Here is an 18,095-nt window from a genome sequence, read left to right as displayed (position 1 = left end):
TCATTTCCACAGCTTCATACATTGGCCTTTGGAGCATCTTTGAGGGACTCTGACCCTGACACAAAGTGCTTAACCTCTGCATGTTTCTGGATCTAGACCCAAGACTCCCTGGTTCCTTCAGTCTTTCATCTGTCATGCCTTCCAAACTAGTATGGTAGGGACAATGTGCCAAATTCATCTATCAGCTCAGGGTGAAGCATGCCCTCTCGGATTACAGCTGCATTAGCCTTTGCCTGCTAACCCTATGGGCAAACTCTGTCCTGTGCAGGTGTTTTATATGAAGGGAGAGCCTTCAGCTGCAGCCTCACTCCAAATGGGGAAGCCCTCAGTTGCAGCCTCAGTCCAAACTTGTTTCTTTCAAGTGATAAAGAATTTTCATAAGATGAATGCTTCTGTGAATGGGATCTTGTCTTCCAGAGCCTTCTATTTTTTCCTAGACCCTGTATCTCTTTTATAAAAACTAATGTCTTACAATCACAGTTGTTTACCCTTCTTGTTTAATTCTTCAAACTTATTCTTAATACTTTTCCTTTCAAAACATCACAAAGTTCTTTTCTTTTGTTCTTCATTGTTCTCTCTCTCTTTGTGTGTGTGTGTGTGTGTGTGTGTGAGCCTGTGTCTGTCTCTCTCTCTCTCTCTCCCTCACCCTCTCTCTCTGTAGGATGGGTTTGGAGCAGAGTACAGTAATCATAAGTGAGCCTCAACACTAATATTATCTTGAAATCCCCTCAACGAGATAAATAATTCTGTCTCCTCTAAGCTTAGTATCACTCAAGTACTGTGGATTAAATACAGCCATATTCTTCCTAGAGTACACATGTATAGTTCCTAACCCAGTTCCTGCTACAGCCATTGTTCCCCTCTTAAACCACACAAGTCCTCCACTGTCTACATTTATCTCTGTATTCGTTTCTTCCAGCTTCTTATCGGAATGACCCATCAAGCTCTAATTACTGAATCTGAGGATTTTTCTAGCCCAAAGTTCATCATGGCAGGGAAGATGAGACAGTGGGGGGGGGGGGTTGACATCACTGCTCACATTTTGTGTGCAACCTTAAGCAAAGAATGATGAATACTAATGCTTATCACACTTTTTCCTTTTGATTCAGTCCAGGAATCCTGCCTGTTGAATGGTTCTGCCCATATTTAGAATACGTCTTCCCCTTAAAAAAAAAAAAAAAATCTAATTTAGGTAGTACATCACAGACATTCCCAGAAATATTGTTCCAGTGTTGTTTCAAATCCCAAGTTGTCTCTCTCAGTATTAGTCTTCACAGTAAGGTTTATGTTGAAACTGTAAGACATTTTGGATGATCCGAACATTTTGACAGTATTCATCATTCCAATCGAAAAACCAAGGATGTCTTTCTTTTCCTGTATGTTCTCTTCTATTTCTTTCAAACATGTTCTAAAATTTCATTGCAGAGAGGGTGTAGCAGCAATGCTGACTTTCGTATGTTGATTTTGTAAGCAGCAACTTTGTTAAGTTGATTTCGTATTTCTTTCGCTTTCATTGAGTCTTTGGTGTGTGTCTATATTAGACCACATTGTCTGTGAATAGAAAGGATTTCACTTCCTTGTTCATTTACCTTATTCTTTCTTGATTGTCTAGCCTTGCAATGTTATGTTGAATATATACAGATAATCTTAGCACATGTTTAAGACAAAACTTTCAACTTTCCATATCCATTTAGTTCAATTTTAGCTGTTTGCTTGCTTTGTATGGCTTTTATTATGTTGAGGAACACTATTTATCTTCTTTTGAGGTACCCTACTTTTAGTACGTTGAGATACCATCCTTTTAAACCTCAGATATTAAGCATTTCTGTCCCACAGTGATGTTGGATTTTGTCAAAAATCCTTTTGCTACTGTTGGGATTACAGTATAACTTCTATGCTTCATTCCCCTGATGTGGCCTGCCATGTTTACAGATTCTATTATGCTAACCCACCTTCCACCACAGGAATGAATCCAAGTGTTTCATGTTAATGAATTTTTAATGTGTTATCATAATCCATTTTCTGTGTTATCAAAATAATTTTGCTGAATGATTTTGCTTATGTGTTTGAAAAGATATTAGTCTAAGGGCCTCCTTCAGTGTTGTGTTCTTTTCTAGTTTTGAAGTTAAAGTAATGGCAGATTCATCAAATGTTTGTGTCTTTGTAAGTGTTCCATGATGTGAAGAAACTAAGATTAAAGCAACTCTTATAAGAGAGCACATTTAATTGGGGCTTGCATACAGTTTTCGAGTTTTAGTCCATTACCGTAATGATAGGGAACAGGTGGAGGTGGTAGAGGAGGAGCTGAAAGTTCTGCATCCTGATCCATAGGCAGAGAGAGAGAGAGAGAGAGAGAGAGAGAGAGAGAGAGAGAGAGAGAGAGAGAGAGAGAATGGTCCTGTCATATGTTTTTGAAACATCAAAGCCCACTCCCAGAGACACTTCTTCCAACAAGGCCCCGCCTCTTAATCCTAATCCTCTAAAAGAGTTCCACTTCCTGGTTACTAAACTTTCAAATATATAATGAGGCTATGGGGGTGGGAGCACCCTTATTAAAACCACACCCGTTTAAATAATTCTTCTCTAGTGCTTCATGATAACTTGAGAAAGCTTTGTATTTCTTCAAATGCTTGGTAGAACCCAGCAGTGACATATGGCTCTCCTTTAATGTTGTTTGGTTTGCTTGCTTGTTGTTGCTTGGTGTATTCATAAAAAGACTTACTAATGATTCAGCCTCATTACTTTTTATTAGTATGTTTAGGTTTTCTATTTCTTCTGGTTCAGTCTTGGTAAGAAATGTGCTAATTATTTGTCCGTTTCTCTGGGAAAGGCAATATTATTGCTATATATGGTTATTCACAATATTCATGAACTGTCCTATTAATTTCTGAGGTATCATTGTAATGTCTCCCTTTGCATCCCTTCTTTTATATATTTGTGACGTGCATCTGGCTGATGCTTTGCCTCCTTTGTTTTCCTTTCGAAGAGCCAGACCTTTATCTCGCTAAAATTTTATGTTGTTTTCTTTCCTTGCTTACTGTCATTTCTTTCTGCCAAGATAGCGCTTATTTCCTTCCTGCTATTGACTATGGGGTTAGTTTGCTGTTGTGAGCTGCAGTGCTATTCTGTTTATTTCAGGGGTCCAAGCTTTGTCTGGTATAGAAGTCAACTTCTATTGGTTTCTTATTGCTTTAGATGTGTCAGTCTTTGCTTCATTATGCCTCCGTTTTGCAATTGGAGAACTTTTTTATAATTTGCTTATTAATTTAATGTTTGTTTCACTAACTCCTTACCGATTTTGATCTCGAACTATTTCAATTGGTATGGATATGGCTACTCCTGTTTTCTTTGGGCTTCACTGTATGGAATATTCTATTGTGTTTTTCACTTTTAGCCTATACAAACCTTTAGAGGGAAAGTGAGCTAATTGTAAACAACATGATATTTAAAAGCAATTTTAAACTATAAAGACACCATTTTAAAAATTATTTTAGCTGTTTGTGCATGTGTGTAGATGTGTGTGTGTGCGTGCCTGTGTGTGTGTGTGTATGCATCCTCCCAGGGCTGGAATTGCCTATGGTAGTTATCTGTAGGACGTACATCCTGTAAACAAAACTAGGGTTCTCTACAAGAACAGCTAGCATTCTTGACTATTGAGTCATTTTTCCACCTGAGGTATGGTCTTAAACAAAGTTTATTTAATACAATAATCTCTGTATGAGCCTCTAAATTCAGTATCATAAACAGAAGTTTTCTTTTTATGGCTGTATGTCTCTCATTTGTTTGCAAACTGCTCAAACAGCCTAATAAAGGAATCTTCCTTTTACCTATATGAGTGAGTAAAAGCATCTGCCTGGTTCTTCATTATGGTTCCTATCACATTCAGGGAATCTGGATGTTAGCCTGGCACATAGTAGAACATAGTAGAACATAGAATCCCAATTTCTCACTCCCAGGGATCTTGCCCCTGTGTAATCCAGCTTTTACAGAACCAGAAACTACTTCAGTTTTCAATGTAAAGTATTTCATATGTCTACTTTCACATCCTCTTGTAGCTACGCATCTTCCTTAGTCACATGGCCTTTGGTCCCCTATGATTTTTGACTCCCATACAACAGCTGAATCTATCTTCTATACTTCCTGGTCTCAGGAGCCCCCATATGTCCTAAGTTTCTTTCTTATTCCTGACGTACATTTTCCTGGCCACAACAATTTTTCATTTACATAGAGCTACAGTAGACTTTGCATCACTTCCTCCTTTTAGTGAATCTGCCATTATCATCTTCCAAAAGAGCTGATAGGAAATTTCCCATAGTGGGTTCAGCTTATCAGTTTGTTTTCATAACTTCAAGATGAAAGTCTCATTATCCATATATATATGTAAAATCATGAGACCAGGGCTTGATCAATCTGAGTCAACACAGTCCTCCCATGACCCTGAAGAGCAATATCAGTGACCCCATAAATTTTCTGAAGCCCTTTAGTTAATAGTGCAATATGAGCTCCCTCGAAGCTTCTGGAGTTTTCCATTTTACTAACTTACCTGGGAACAATTTTCATGAGAGAATGCCAAGGTATGAATCAGTTCAGCAGAAATAGTTTCATAATAGAACAAATCGTTGAGATCTATTCAAATTTCTCAGGTTGCAGTGACTCTGCGAGATTCATCTCATCCCTGTGACAAGCTCACGGAATTCATTGAACTGATTCTAGAGAAGAGGAGATATTGCTTGTCAGCTGCCTTCTTCTCGAGAAGGTCAAGTACAAGCCCAGCATGGGTGTTGGAAGGGAATCAATCCCTTTACCACTGTCTCTCCAGTTAAACTTCAGATAGCAGAGCTGTCCATTTCTTTTCTCTAGTCCCAAGAAGAATGTTGTTTTTCAATCACTGGAAGCCTGGATCTTACTAAATGGCTTTGAGCTTTAAATATCCCAGCATTTACCCCCTGAAAGATAATGTACATTCTCTATTTGGTATGCTTAAAAGTCCAAAAGAGACTTTAATTTATGCTTCCCAGATGCCCATGATCCATTGTTTCCTTTTCAGTAAAATGACACTACTAGCTCCTGAAATGCACAGGTGCAGAGATCCATAGAACATAATAATTAATATTTTTGAATACCAGGACATTCTATGAAACTAAAAATAAACAGCAGGAAACATAATATGGTGATGCCTCACTGTGGCACTAAAGGAATACATGTGTAACTATGGCACATGTGAATCTTTCCTCACTCACTTTTCTGCTTGTGTATTAATGTAGCCAACACACTAAAAGAAAGCACATGGGAATTTTGTTCTGAGTTTTCTATTAAGCTTTCTTTCTTTTTAATATGTAGTGGGCTATTTTTTCAGAACATATTCAATAAAATTACCTTGTAATTAATAGTGTAAAATAAAACAGAAATAAAAGTCCAGGTGATTGGTACATCTTCAATTTCATTATTTTTTTGTTGTTGTTGTAGCTGATTTTATAAACTAAACTAGTCAGACCTTAAATTTGTGTTTTACGGATGTTTTGACAGTGTTTAGCCTCAAAATGTCCCTCAGGTTTCTAATATTAACTCATCCTTGAATATTACATAAACCCCAAAATATATACAACATTAGAAAGTATTGAACAACTCACATTATGAATGTATGGAACTGAAATGTTTAATTCTTAACTGTTGCCAAAAAAAAGACGTCTTCTATTGGGAAAAAACAAATAATCGATTTTTTACAAACAGATTCATTTCCATAATCCTTTACCAGCAAAATCTTTTATAATTTTATTTTATACAGAAAGTTAGGTATGGAAGGGCAGTGGTGGCACACCTTTAATCCCAGCACTGGGGATACAGGGACAGGAGGATTTCTGTGAGTTATAGGCCAACCTGGTCTACAGAGGGAGTTCAAGAACAGGATCCAAAGCTACAGAGATCCAAAGCTGAATTGAAAAAAATAAAAAAAGCTGGGCTGTAATGGCAGCGGCAGGTGATTGTCTGTGAATTCAAGGCCAGCCTGTCCACAGAGGGAGTTCCAAAAGATAGCCAAGCCTAAACAGAGAAACCCTGTCTTGAAAACAAAACAAAAAACAAGTAAAAAAGTTAGTTGTGAACGTTTACACTCCTTTATCAAATAGAATGCAAGTTGTATATCATGAATGTAATGAATCTTAATTTTTCTAAGCATTCTGAAGTATCTTGGAATAGCAAACTTTTATAATGGACAGTCTGGATCCTTTTTATTTAAAAGCAAAATCTGAAATGAATGTGCATTCAGCCTGAAAGCCAAAAGCAGAGGATACATTGATAATTTATAATGTCCTATTGATTTACTAGAACTTTCGTTTTGTCTGGCAAGTGTACTACATGGTCAGATAAGATTGTATCAGGTACTTTTAATAAAATAAGACACTAAAATTACATGAATGGAATGATTAAACTGGCATCTTGTGGTTTTTAATCTCATTTGAGGTTTATTAAGTACAGCCAGATATCTATTCAACAAGACTATCTAAGAGCTACACACGGGGCTTGAAATTACCTACTCATTCTGCCAGACTCTGGTTTGCCTGGAAAGATTTTCACAGCAATATTAGCATCTGGTAGAACTTATGATTGATGGTAAATTCCATTTCAGCTACAATCAACCTCATTAAGAAACATGGAGTAGCATTGAAAAAAGTAGACTCTATGAGTGCATTTATAATATTCATATGCTAATTTGTACAATTGAATAAGGTGTTTTTGGTTTAATCTCTGCTGTGTTTTGTAGCATTTGTCAGTTCTGTCTCCCTTGTGTAAATGAGTCAAATCCCACTGTCCTAGCAATTATCCCTTATACCGTTAAAGTCCCATGAAACCCTGCAAACCTCATGCCAGCTGAAGAACTTGTTTGCCTTTGACTTGTCTACATGCATAATGTAATAATTTTTAAGGTCCCTGGATTTGGAATTCAGACTTTTCATTTCTGTTGTCAGCACCAATCACAGATTGAATAACCGGTCCTCAAAATAATTTGAGGGAGTAAGCAGATGAATAAAACTCTAACGATGAGTCAAATGTAGTAGTCAGCATTCCAGCTATCAGACAAGAGATTCCTTGGAGTTACCACGTTTTCTCTGCTTTGCTTCCAGATTATGCCCTTTATTTCTCTGAGCATCACCTCTTGATAGCTTCCTGATCTTTCCAACTCTCTGTAATCCAGGCTGACCCTCCCCCTGTCTTTTTCTAGTATGTTTTCCAAACCCAGCATCTTCTCCGTTTAAATACTTCAAAGCTTCCATAGTTGCCTGAGAACAGTGGCCAAAAATCTTAACCCAGCTGCAAACTTGACTGCAAGCAAAACTTGACTGCTGCCCTTGGCCATTCTCGACTGCCTTGCTTCACTGAGATCTCAGGATTCCCTGCATGGTGGCTTATATCTTGTTCTAGGAGATTCCCATCTTTACCTGTTAAGGGCTTTTGCATTTCCTTTTGCAGACACCCTTATCCTATTCACTTTGTCATTATCATCATTGATTATTTGGAGCACCAGTTTGCCAAGAGACATACCCCAATCTCTCATGACCTATATCTCACAGTATTCTGAAATTATCCTGTGCAAAACCCTATCCAAATTTTTATTTATTTTGCATGTTGTTTAGTTTTAGGAGCTGCTTTTTCCAAAATATGGGCTGTGTGATGTGTTGATTAGTTTTTCCCTCAGTCACATTATCCTGGTTCTATATTGTGAAATCTACCTCAAGGTCTTAAATTTTTAACAGATAAATATAATATGGATGAGGATACTAGTTATTAATCTTATTTGTGTGACACAATACCAGACAAAAACCAACTTAGGGAGAGCAGGGTTTACATTCCCAAGGGACATAACCATCAGGTGAGGGCAGGAGTGGTGACAGAAAGGGGAATCATCTCATTGTAACCAATCAGGGAACATAGCAATGAATACATTGCTCAGCTCCCCTCCTCCTTTTCACTCAGTACAGAACCCCAGTCAGTAGATTGGTGCTAACCACATGAAGGTTGGGTCTTCTCAGCTTCATTAACCAAATGTAGACCATCCCTCACAGACATATTTAGGTTATTTATTGTCATGATGATTCAAAAATCACATCAAATTGATAGCCGCAATTAACCATCACAATGACAATACATAATATAAAAGAGAAACAATAACGGGATTGATAATGTCTTGGGGAGTAGCAGTAGAGTCTCATGCAGTGTGATTTTCAACGATGAGCTGATAAGGAATGTTCTATTCTGTATATGCTTGTCTTATTGGTTGATGAATAAAACACTGATTGGCCAGGCAGAAAGTGATGTAGCATGGCAGATACTGCCACTAGCTAACCACAGAGGTCTGGAAGTCTGTGTAGACAGACAGGAAGTAATGTAGCTGGGCAGAATCAGAATATAAATAGGGACAAAGAGGAAATTGCATTCTTCTCTGCAGAGATGTAGCAGGCAAAGGAGATGCAGGGCCTGCATTCCCAGTAAGCCAAGACCATGTGGAAATACTTAGATTAATAGAAATGGGTTAATATTTAAAGACAGAGCTAGCTAATAAGAAATGCTAGTAACAGGCCAACAGTTTTATATCTAATACAGAGTCTCTGTATTGACCAGGCTGGTGGAAAACTGCTCGTAACCACAAACATTCAGAGCCTTGCCTGAGATTCACCCTTCAGGCTGGTGTTTCCTTGTGCTCAGTGCATAGCCTTCCCTGCTGGACCACCTTATTCTGTCTTTCTTTCTGCTTTGGTAGTTGATGGCCAGTGGCAGGAATGGAGTTCATGGAGCCACTGCTCGGTGACGTGCTCCAATGGGACCCAGCAGAGGAGCCGGCAGTGTACAGCAGCTGCCCACGGAGGCTCTGAGTGCAGAGGACCATGGGCGGAAAGCAGAGAGTGCTACAACCCTGAATGTACAGGTAAGGCCAAGCGCTTTGTGCAGATGACACCGACGACTCATAAGACCTCACAGCGCCACGCCAGTCAAACAAGAAAAGGAAGCTAATTATATATCCCGACGTGCAAACCCAATTATATTAGTTCATTCTGCTGTACACGGCAATAACAAAGTCAGAAAACTCTGATGATTCTGAGATGGAATAACAACTAAGTTAATAAAATTTAGTACTAGGCTTACAGCTTTTGAAAGTTAAAAAAAAAAAAAAAAAAAAAAAAAGAATAAAAGAAAGTAGGATCCCGCGCATCTGAAGTCAGACACACTTATATATAATTCTTCCAATCACAAAATGCACAGTGTTTGACCAGTAAGTCAAATATTTGGACAAAGCTTCTTCTTGACAGTAGATTAGTAGAAACCGAAGGGATCTTACGATCCCCACATTTGCACATTTACTACAGCAGTGCCTGCTGCGACTGCTGTTAAGTGAGACCCGTTTCTTTCAGCCAATGGTCAGTGGAATCAATGGGGTCACTGGAGTGGATGCTCCAAGTCCTGTGATGGAGGCTGGGAGAGGAGAGTGAGGACTTGTCAGGGCGCAGCTTTAACAGGACAGCAATGTGAAGGAACAGGGGAGGAAGTAAGAAGGTGCAGTGAGCAGCGATGCCCAGGTAAGAGGGACCGGGGGTGTGCCTGCGTGCATGTGTGCATGAGTGCATGCGTGTGTGTGTGAGCACGTGGGTGCATCCGCATGTGTGCAAGTGCCTGGGTGCGTGCGTGCGCACGTGTGTGTGCATGCATGCATGTGTGGGTGCATGCATGGGTGCACGTGTGTGTGTGTGTGTGTACTTAAGAATAGTAATTCTTGATTAAAAGACTGATACTAATAACTGGCAGTATACTTGTTTTAAACATGATGTATAACAACTTCTCTTGATGTGTCAGAATTGTCCAGTTTTAATTTATTTGTTTTGCAAAGTGACATTAAAATGCATGATAGTCAAAAAGTCACCACAAAGGAGAATGACTAGGTTGAGTATGGTTTCTATCCTTACAATATATTTTTCTACTACTTTATGAAATTTGGTATTGAGAATACAAAAACGTTCTTAAATCTTAATAACTTTGCTTGAGTATTAAGTGAATGAAATGGAAGGTATTGTTGGAACACATATACTAATGCAGAAATATCATATAAAGGAGTAGAGTTATTGTCATGGTAAAACTGACCTCGTGGTTCTTAGGGCTTTCAAACTGGTTAGTGGGAGAAATAAGGAATAGTCTAGAACTTTTACCTAGGGGGAAAAAAAAGAACCCTCAGAAGTGTAAACATAGCATGAGCTATTATGCTGAGAATGTAAAACATGGATGGAAATGTGCACAGTAGAAGCCTGGCCCATTGGATTCAGAGGTGAACATGGGCACCACCAGAAATTGGATAATATTCTGCATGGCTATCTGGCCAATGATTTGGCTGTGTTTTGTCTGTGTAAGGCTGTGTAAGGCTGAATATTAGACGAATGCGTTTGTTGGAAGGAACTTCAGATAGGATAACTTTCAGGCTGGGGCAGTGCTCCTGCTTATTGCTCCCTTTCAAGTCTACAGTGAGAAAGCACCAAGCAAAAGAGAATCCCAGTGCTGAAAGCGCTTCCCTTACAAGCATGGCACCTTGAAATCTATCCACAAAACCGAGAGTGGGAGGAGAGAACCTACTTCTCACACCATGGCATGCATGCATATACACATCGTAGAAACTCATGCGCACACACACAGCCACACAGAAGTATACACAGACATACACACACAATAATAAATGTGATGACGATAAAACTTCTGGTGAAGCAAGTGACATTCAGGAACATGTACTTTGATGATGAAAAGTGTATAGACAAGTTTAAAACTTCTGATCAGGACAATGTAGACGGCAGCCAAACATTCTGTCGTTATTGATGAGATTAGAGCCACCGAAGAGTGACTTGGCATTCTGCACTGGGACAACAGCAAAGGTACCCTGAGTTCAAGACCTTACCCTTACCCAAGGGTCCATCCAGTGAAAATAGAGTTTCATTTGAATGACAGAGCATAAACTAAAAACGTTACTTGAAAGGATTCCTGCTCTTTGAGAGCAGCTCAATTGGGAAGTTCAGATTGGAGTCAGATGGGTGTGCCAAGGAGCTCAGACTCTGTCCTGAGGTGACAATCCAGACTTGGCAGTATGACTTTGCACTGCTTGGGGAAATGTGAATGATACAACACTGGAGCAGTCAGAGGTTTGTGCCATGATTCCAGAGAGCTGATAAACCCAGGGAGTGTGTCAATCAGATTACCTGCAAAAGGCCCTGAGTGGCTTCTTCATGAACTGTGACAGTAAAGCCTTTATCGTAGTGGAGCCCTCTGGTGGTCAGAGATGCTAGAACCATAGGACATCCATCCAGGGAAGAAGGCTGTAGATAGACATCAATCTGGCACAGCCCAGGAGAGAGGCTAGCTAGGATTGCTACAGGCAGGAGGGCTGGAAGAGCTGGGCTCTTTGGAGCTCCCATGATTCCATCTGAAGCCTCAGATGGCATCCATGGAGCTGCAGGATTTATTGTCTGTGCTTGTAGGTTACCACCTTGGTTTGCCCAATCATTTTTTACTATCCTTCCATTCCCTATTTTGTAGTGTGAGTGCTTCTCTGTGATAGTTCGTTTTGAAAGTGTGCAATTCATTTTGCAGGAGCTCACCATTATGCATTGCCTTGAGTCTCCAATGACACTTGGACTTTGTCATTTTTAACAGTATTAGGACTGCTTAAAACTACGAGACCTTTGAAGTTGGAATGAATGCGGTTTGCAGTATGAAATGGTCATTAGCCTATGGTGACAGAAAGTAGCGGTTATGTATTAAAAGTGGCGTGTTCTGTGTCTAGGTGACAAATGGCAGGCTTGCTATGACTTATATTTGTCAACTAGACAGGCCTTAAGACAAATCTCTAATCATGCCTGAGAAAATTTTTCTAGAGTAGATTATTTGTGGTGGGAAGATTCACTCTATCTGCCTTATTCAATAAAAAAGAAGAAAGGACAATGAGCACAGCCCAACCCCTCACCCCTGTTCCCATGCTTCTTGATTGTGGATGTAATGTGACAGCTACTTCTGGCTCCTGCTGCTTTGCCTGGACTTCCTCTCTATGATGGGCCATACTAAACTATGAGCTAAAACAATTTTCTCAGTTCAATACTAATAATCATATCAGAAACTAGAGTCTTTTTTATTCTCATTACATTTACTTACAGAATTGGGGTGAGTCTGTGTTATTGGGTGAGTGGGAAGCGTGTGGAGGCTTGCCACTACTCGAGTGCTCACATGTAGAGGTCAGGGGACAATTTGGAGAAGTAATTTCTGTTCTTCCTGCTTGTGGCTAAGGGGAGGCCATCAGCAAGACAGCAAGCACCTTTTACCCAGAAACTGAATTTCATGTTTTGCAGTTTGTCAGCAGGTTTTCTTTTGGCATGAGATCTAAAAGTAATTTCGCTAATTCTTCAGGCCATGTGAATTCAGAAAGATAAGAGACAAATAGCATGCAGAACTCTGCTTCGAAGGGTGCTTAGGCAGATTAACAACGGAATCCCTGCACTGCATGAGAATTAACAAAGTTTAAACAAAAACATTTGTTTTGCCAAAGGAGAAACTTCATTAGAACAGTAAAGCATGATTAAGCAAGGCCCTCTTAATATTTGAAGGAATCTGAACCAGTTTGAGCAGATGAAGCTTGTTAACTGTCCACAACTGCATTTCATCTGCATAGGTAATACTGAACAGCTGCAAACAGATTTACAAAGATTGCCACCTGCTGTTTGAAAAACATTTTACAGATCTCAGAAAGAACGCACATTTTACTTGTTACATTTATTTGTTAGGTTTCATTATTTGGGACAGGTCAATAGATTATCACATAAAACTAAAACCACTTTCATATGATGCTGTATTTTTTGGTTTTAGCATTTCATTTCTCTTCAGTAAGGTATTTGGAAAACAATAGCAATGTATTACAGGTATATAGTCCCCTGATGAAACCTACTTCTTGAGTCTGCTAAATAATTTTTAAGATTGGTGCTTTTACAAAGTGACAAAAATGTTCAGATTTGCAGTGGTAGCTATATCAAGTTTTGTTTTCCTATAATTTAAACTGATACCTTGCATAATTTGCATTATGCATTAAAAGGTGTACCCAACTATTAATTTTATAACTTTGTGTTTCTGTTGAGGGTAGGCTGTTTTTATCGCATTATTTGCTATGCCTAATCACTAACACTTTATATGTGGTATTTCCTAGTATTTATTTTGCAATTTTATATAGTGGAACTGACATACACTAAATTCTGAGTCTTAGAACCACACTGACCTTGCTTGATTTCCTTATCATGGTTACCATTATTTCTTTTGTGAATAGTGGCCATAATTCTAGCCAAGATATTGTGTCAGATCTACACACTGACAAAACATATTGGGAAAGTGTTCATATCATTTTAACATGTACTGAGGTATTTTTCTTTTTGTCAGTAACAAAGCTTCAATAAGTATTTCATGTAAAATATTTTCCCAGTGTTATTTTTAATATTTTCATTCTTGTTTTTTGGGGGGAGCGGTGGAGGGCCGTCCTGGGAAGAATTAATATTTATTTTTATGCTTCACTAGATATGAATTTTAAAAAGTAATCAACCTTGCCCCGAATATATATTTTTGTCTATATATGTGTATAAATATACATATATATAATGAAAATTAATCATCTAAATTTAATCAAATGCTATTACATTATCAATGAAACAAAAAATACTCATCAAGACTAGAATGTTTCTTTGTTAGTAAATGGAGTAAGACAATATTAAAACAGCATCATTGACCCCCCAATAAGATGTTTCATTTGTTTTCATAAGAAAGAAGAACCATAGAGACAAAAACTTAAGAATGCTACTGGCTGGGAAATAGAATCACTCCAGGGGAGATAATTAAGTGTCCCAATTTTTAAATTGGTCAAGCTCACCCAATAATGATTTCATTTATCTCCGTCTCATCACACACCCTCAGGGCCTGATGGGTAAATGGTGGGATGGTAATAACTTCACTGACTTTGCTTTCTATTACAGTGTGAAACATTTGTTCAAATTTATTTTTTTCCCCAATTTTTCCTGTTCATTTTTCTGAACTCAAACATTACCTATGGACAGGCTAGACTTAAGTTTTTGGCTGCCTGGGGACGACCTTACTAATGTCAATTGTTCTTGAGTCACTAATTGCTACATTGGAATCTGTCATTTCCGGAAAGGTATGCTTCTTAATCCACAAATAAAGTTTTCTTCTTGTGATAACGATTGCTTTGTCTGTCGTTCTGAGTGAAGCCTGCTGGTTGACTGTGCTCAGGAACACAGTGTGAATGGAGGCTTGAGGAGCTAGGAAGCTTCTGAGGCCAGAGATGAAGCAAATGTGGGCTTCAGCTCTAGCTCTCCATGCCAAAGGGGGTGAGCAGTAACACTAGTAATGCAAAACTTGTCTGAAAACCATTGCAGTGTGTTTTTTCAGTCTCCTGCACACTGCCAAAGTATAAATAAATGCTCTGATTCCCTGGCCCCTCTTCTCTGTGCCCACTTTTACGAGGTGTATTTGAACAGAGAGACTTTATTTTTTTAATGTTCTTTTTTCCCTCAAATAAGACTGTCTGAGGAAAGGATTAAAGAAAAGAACTTTACTTACTTTGTGTCTTTGAAGAGGATCTATCACAGTTGAAGGCAATGCTTTTAAACTTTTAGTGGGCTTCAAACTGATGCAGAGTGCTTGTTGAAGCATGAAGTTGAGCTTATTGTGTCCTGACAGAGCATCAGAGTTAGGTAGAGCTTGTATGGGCTTCAGAATTTTCTGTTCTAATAGCAACAAGCTGTTGTTGCTGCTGATGATAATGGTCTCCAGATCATTTTAGACCTAAAAAAGTTGACTAATCACGATAACATTGTGATTAAAAAATAGCACAGAAATGAAATGTATTCCTCAACTTCAGCACCATTGGTGAAAGTTGACATACTGCCCAGACTGCAAAGTCTTATGTAGCTCATCATACTTCTTTACCAATGATGACGAGTACTGACTGTAATATGTTCATAATACAACGTGGACAAGCTCATTTCAGCTTTTCTCGTGTCAAGTTTTAACAAAACCAACTTTCATGACCGTCATTTAAAGAAAAGTAGGGCTATTGACTTGTTATAATAAAGGATAATTTATTGTCCAATTCTCATTTTTTCTGGTCCATAAATAAAGAGAACTTACTTATTGTTAGAGCAAGTTTGGTCTAGAAATATGTGGTGCGGGGAAGTAGATCTGGATTCCTACTGCAGTGAGTAGGAACCCTGGTTAGCTTTTGGTCAACTTGACCCTAGCTATTAGTTATCTGGGGAAAGGAACTGCAATTTAGAAAATGCCTTTTTCAGACTGTTTATGGGAAAGTTCTGGGGTCATTTTCTTGATTAGCAGTTTGTGTGTTAGGGCACAGCCTACTGTGAGTGATGCCAATCCTGGGTACGGGAAGTGATCCCGTGTTGCATTAGAAAGCAGGTTCTGCAAATCTTGGGGGAGAAAACCAGGAAGCAGTGCACTCCAAGGGCTCTGCTTCAGTTTCTGTCTCTGGGTTACTGGGGTTACTGCCCTGAGTTCCCTCATGAAGGACCGCTGCTACTGCAAAGTGTTAGGCAAACAAACCTTTTCCCCTCCATGCAGCTTTTAACCACACTGTCTTCATCATAGCAGCAGTAAGCAAGGGCACTCCTCATGTGTCCCTTCTTGGGCTGGAGCATGTCCTGTGTACTCATGTGCAGAATATCAATCTGTGTGACTGTGGGGAAGGTGATGTGCCCAGTTGTGCTCACTCCTCAGGCGCCAGTTCGTAGACTCATGGGCTGATAATCATGTCTGCTGAAACTGTATATGTCTATATTTTGTAGAGACGGTGTAGGAAACTTAACAAGCTATCATAAGTGGTATGAGCCACCCTATGTTAAGGCTTGCTGTAGTCATTTTCACAAACCCAAATATGTCAGTTTAGAAGGTTCATTTCCTTATCCAAAGAGAAAACTTCTAGAACATTTACAGGCTGCCATATAGTGTGTCCTTTCACTTCCAGCTGCTCTTAGTGCCTCACAAATCTCCTGGAGTTCCAGTATTTTCTGCCATCGCATGTTATCTTCATAACTTATCAGGAATTATGCTGTTATCTGGTCAGCTCTTGAGAAGGGGAAAGCAATTGTTTTAACTGAGCATATTTGACTATAGTAAATCACAGCAAATAACGGTATGCCCAAGTGTTCACACCAGCTATTCACCTAAAATCAGAAGCCGACTTTTGTGTAGACAGTAGATGGCACTAGGTATTGACTTTTGTTTCTTCTTGTCAAGAACCTCAGGTATATGTTAAAGAGCAGAGATATAAATTAGAAGGTGAAGATAGCCTTTGAATGAGAGAGAGAGAGAGAGAGAGAAAAAAAGAGAGAGATCTTATTGCTTTATAAATGCCTAAAATAATGTTCAGTCCTCCCCAAAATACAAGTGTTTGATTGTTTCTACATAATCTGCTCCACAGTTCTGGAACAATCTGGCTGAATTTTGTGGACAGAATAAAGCAAGAAGCATGAAGGGCCAAAGGACTCAGGGTTTAAATTAGGTAGCGCTGCAGGTCCTTTGCTATAGAGATAGCTATTATAGTAGTTCATCTTCTTAGATGGCTCATCAGAGAAGACTTTGAGGAAATTTTCAGAGGTTATTCCAGGGTAGAAACCCAAAAGCTAATCTTCTATTAGCCACCTTGTCTGATTTAGAAATACTTGGCAACACACTCAAATTGAGGAGAAAAATACAGAAACATATTGCTATTTCTTCACTTCTTTCTATATTGAGTATTACCATAGTAAAAGAAGTAAATTTTAGGATATATCTAACAATTATCTTCAGTGAGAACATCAAAACTACAATCCATAGTTATGTTTCTATGCTCACAGAGGCACAAACCTGATTTGGGATCCCCTTCTGCATGCTGAGACTATATGTTGCTTTTAATGGTTGATAAATAAAAGCTGTTTTGACCAATGGCCAGGCAGAATAGTGCCAGGCTGGAAATCCAAAGATGTGGGGAGAAAGAAGGTAGAGCCAGGGAGATACCATGTAGCCACCGGAGAAGCAAGATGTGAGGTTAACAAGCCACGAGAATCATGGTAACATATAGAATATTAGAAATGGGTTAATATATATGTAGAGCTAGCCAGTAAGAAGCGTGAGCTGCCAGCCATGCAATTATAATTAATATTAAGCCTCAGAATGATTATTTAATAAGTGGCTGTGGGGACCGGTAGGCGGGAGAGAAGACAATTCCGTGCAACCTGGCGAGACAGAGAAAGACATGCAGCTACACTAACCTCTCATATTCAGATTGACATTTCTCTTCCTCATTGATTCTTTGCACAGCATGATGTGGGTGACTGCAGCATCAGTACCCATTCTTGTCCCTTGTCTTTGTTGTTTCCTCCTTCTCATCAATAGTAAAGTCTTTGGGACACATCTGCAGATCTCCAGTTTTGTCTCGCATCTTTCACCAATGCCCAGAGCACTTTGCCAGCTGTCGTCCACCAGGCTCCAGCAGAGAAGGAGAGTTTTGCTGTTTAACAAGCAAATCCTTTGTGTCGTTTGAACTCATTATTGGCTCGGGCAGTCACTTTCCTCATCTTAGATCCTTGGTCATCTATTTCTTCCCTAGGTGGCCCTGTGTGCTGCCCTTGCCAACACCTGTTAGCAGCAGAGGAACATAGAAAATAAAGTGTGGAATATGGAGCCCAGGGAAAAGTGGCTTATTTCTTGGTGTCTTCACACCTAAAAGGGAACCAACATGGCGTAGGGAATTGCTTCAATGTGATAAAACATTATCACTAGGTATGATGATAAATGGCAGTTGATGAGTTCTATGTTACTCAAATCAACATACTACATTCTTGTTTCTGAACAGGTTCGTCTGATGAGTATGGTCTGTTTATGGCCTTAAGTCATATGACTCACTTGTTTTATAAATCTTGCATGGTTTCTCATATTTACCAAATTTAGTGCATATCCTTAGCATATTGATATTCTATATCCCAATGTCAACCCCACTACTTTTGCAACATTATATCTCTCTCCTC

The 18,095-nt window shown here is 39.1% G+C and overlaps 1 protein-coding gene across 1 annotated transcript in view; it reads left to right on the top strand.

Moving 5' to 3' along the window:
- The window catches only part of Adgrb3 (adhesion G protein-coupled receptor B3), a 656,439-nt gene that overhangs the window by 252,074 nt on the left and 386,270 nt on the right, over positions 1-18,095 (top strand). Inside the window, exons 6-7 of the mRNA XM_051204331.1 lie at positions 8,756-8,920; positions 9,405-9,569. Of these exons, the coding sequence (XP_051060288.1) occupies positions 8,756-8,920; positions 9,405-9,569 (330 nt within the window). The remainder of the gene's footprint in view (positions 1-8,755; positions 8,921-9,404; positions 9,570-18,095) is intronic.

Source organism: Phodopus roborovskii, unplaced genomic scaffold, assembly GCF_943737965.1.
Source record: "Phodopus roborovskii unplaced genomic scaffold, PHOROB, whole genome shotgun sequence".
NCBI classification, from domain to species: Eukaryota; Metazoa; Chordata; class Mammalia; order Rodentia; family Cricetidae; genus Phodopus; species Phodopus roborovskii.
Note: the sequence above shows the minus strand (reverse complement) of the source record. Positions and strands in the feature narration are given on the sequence as shown.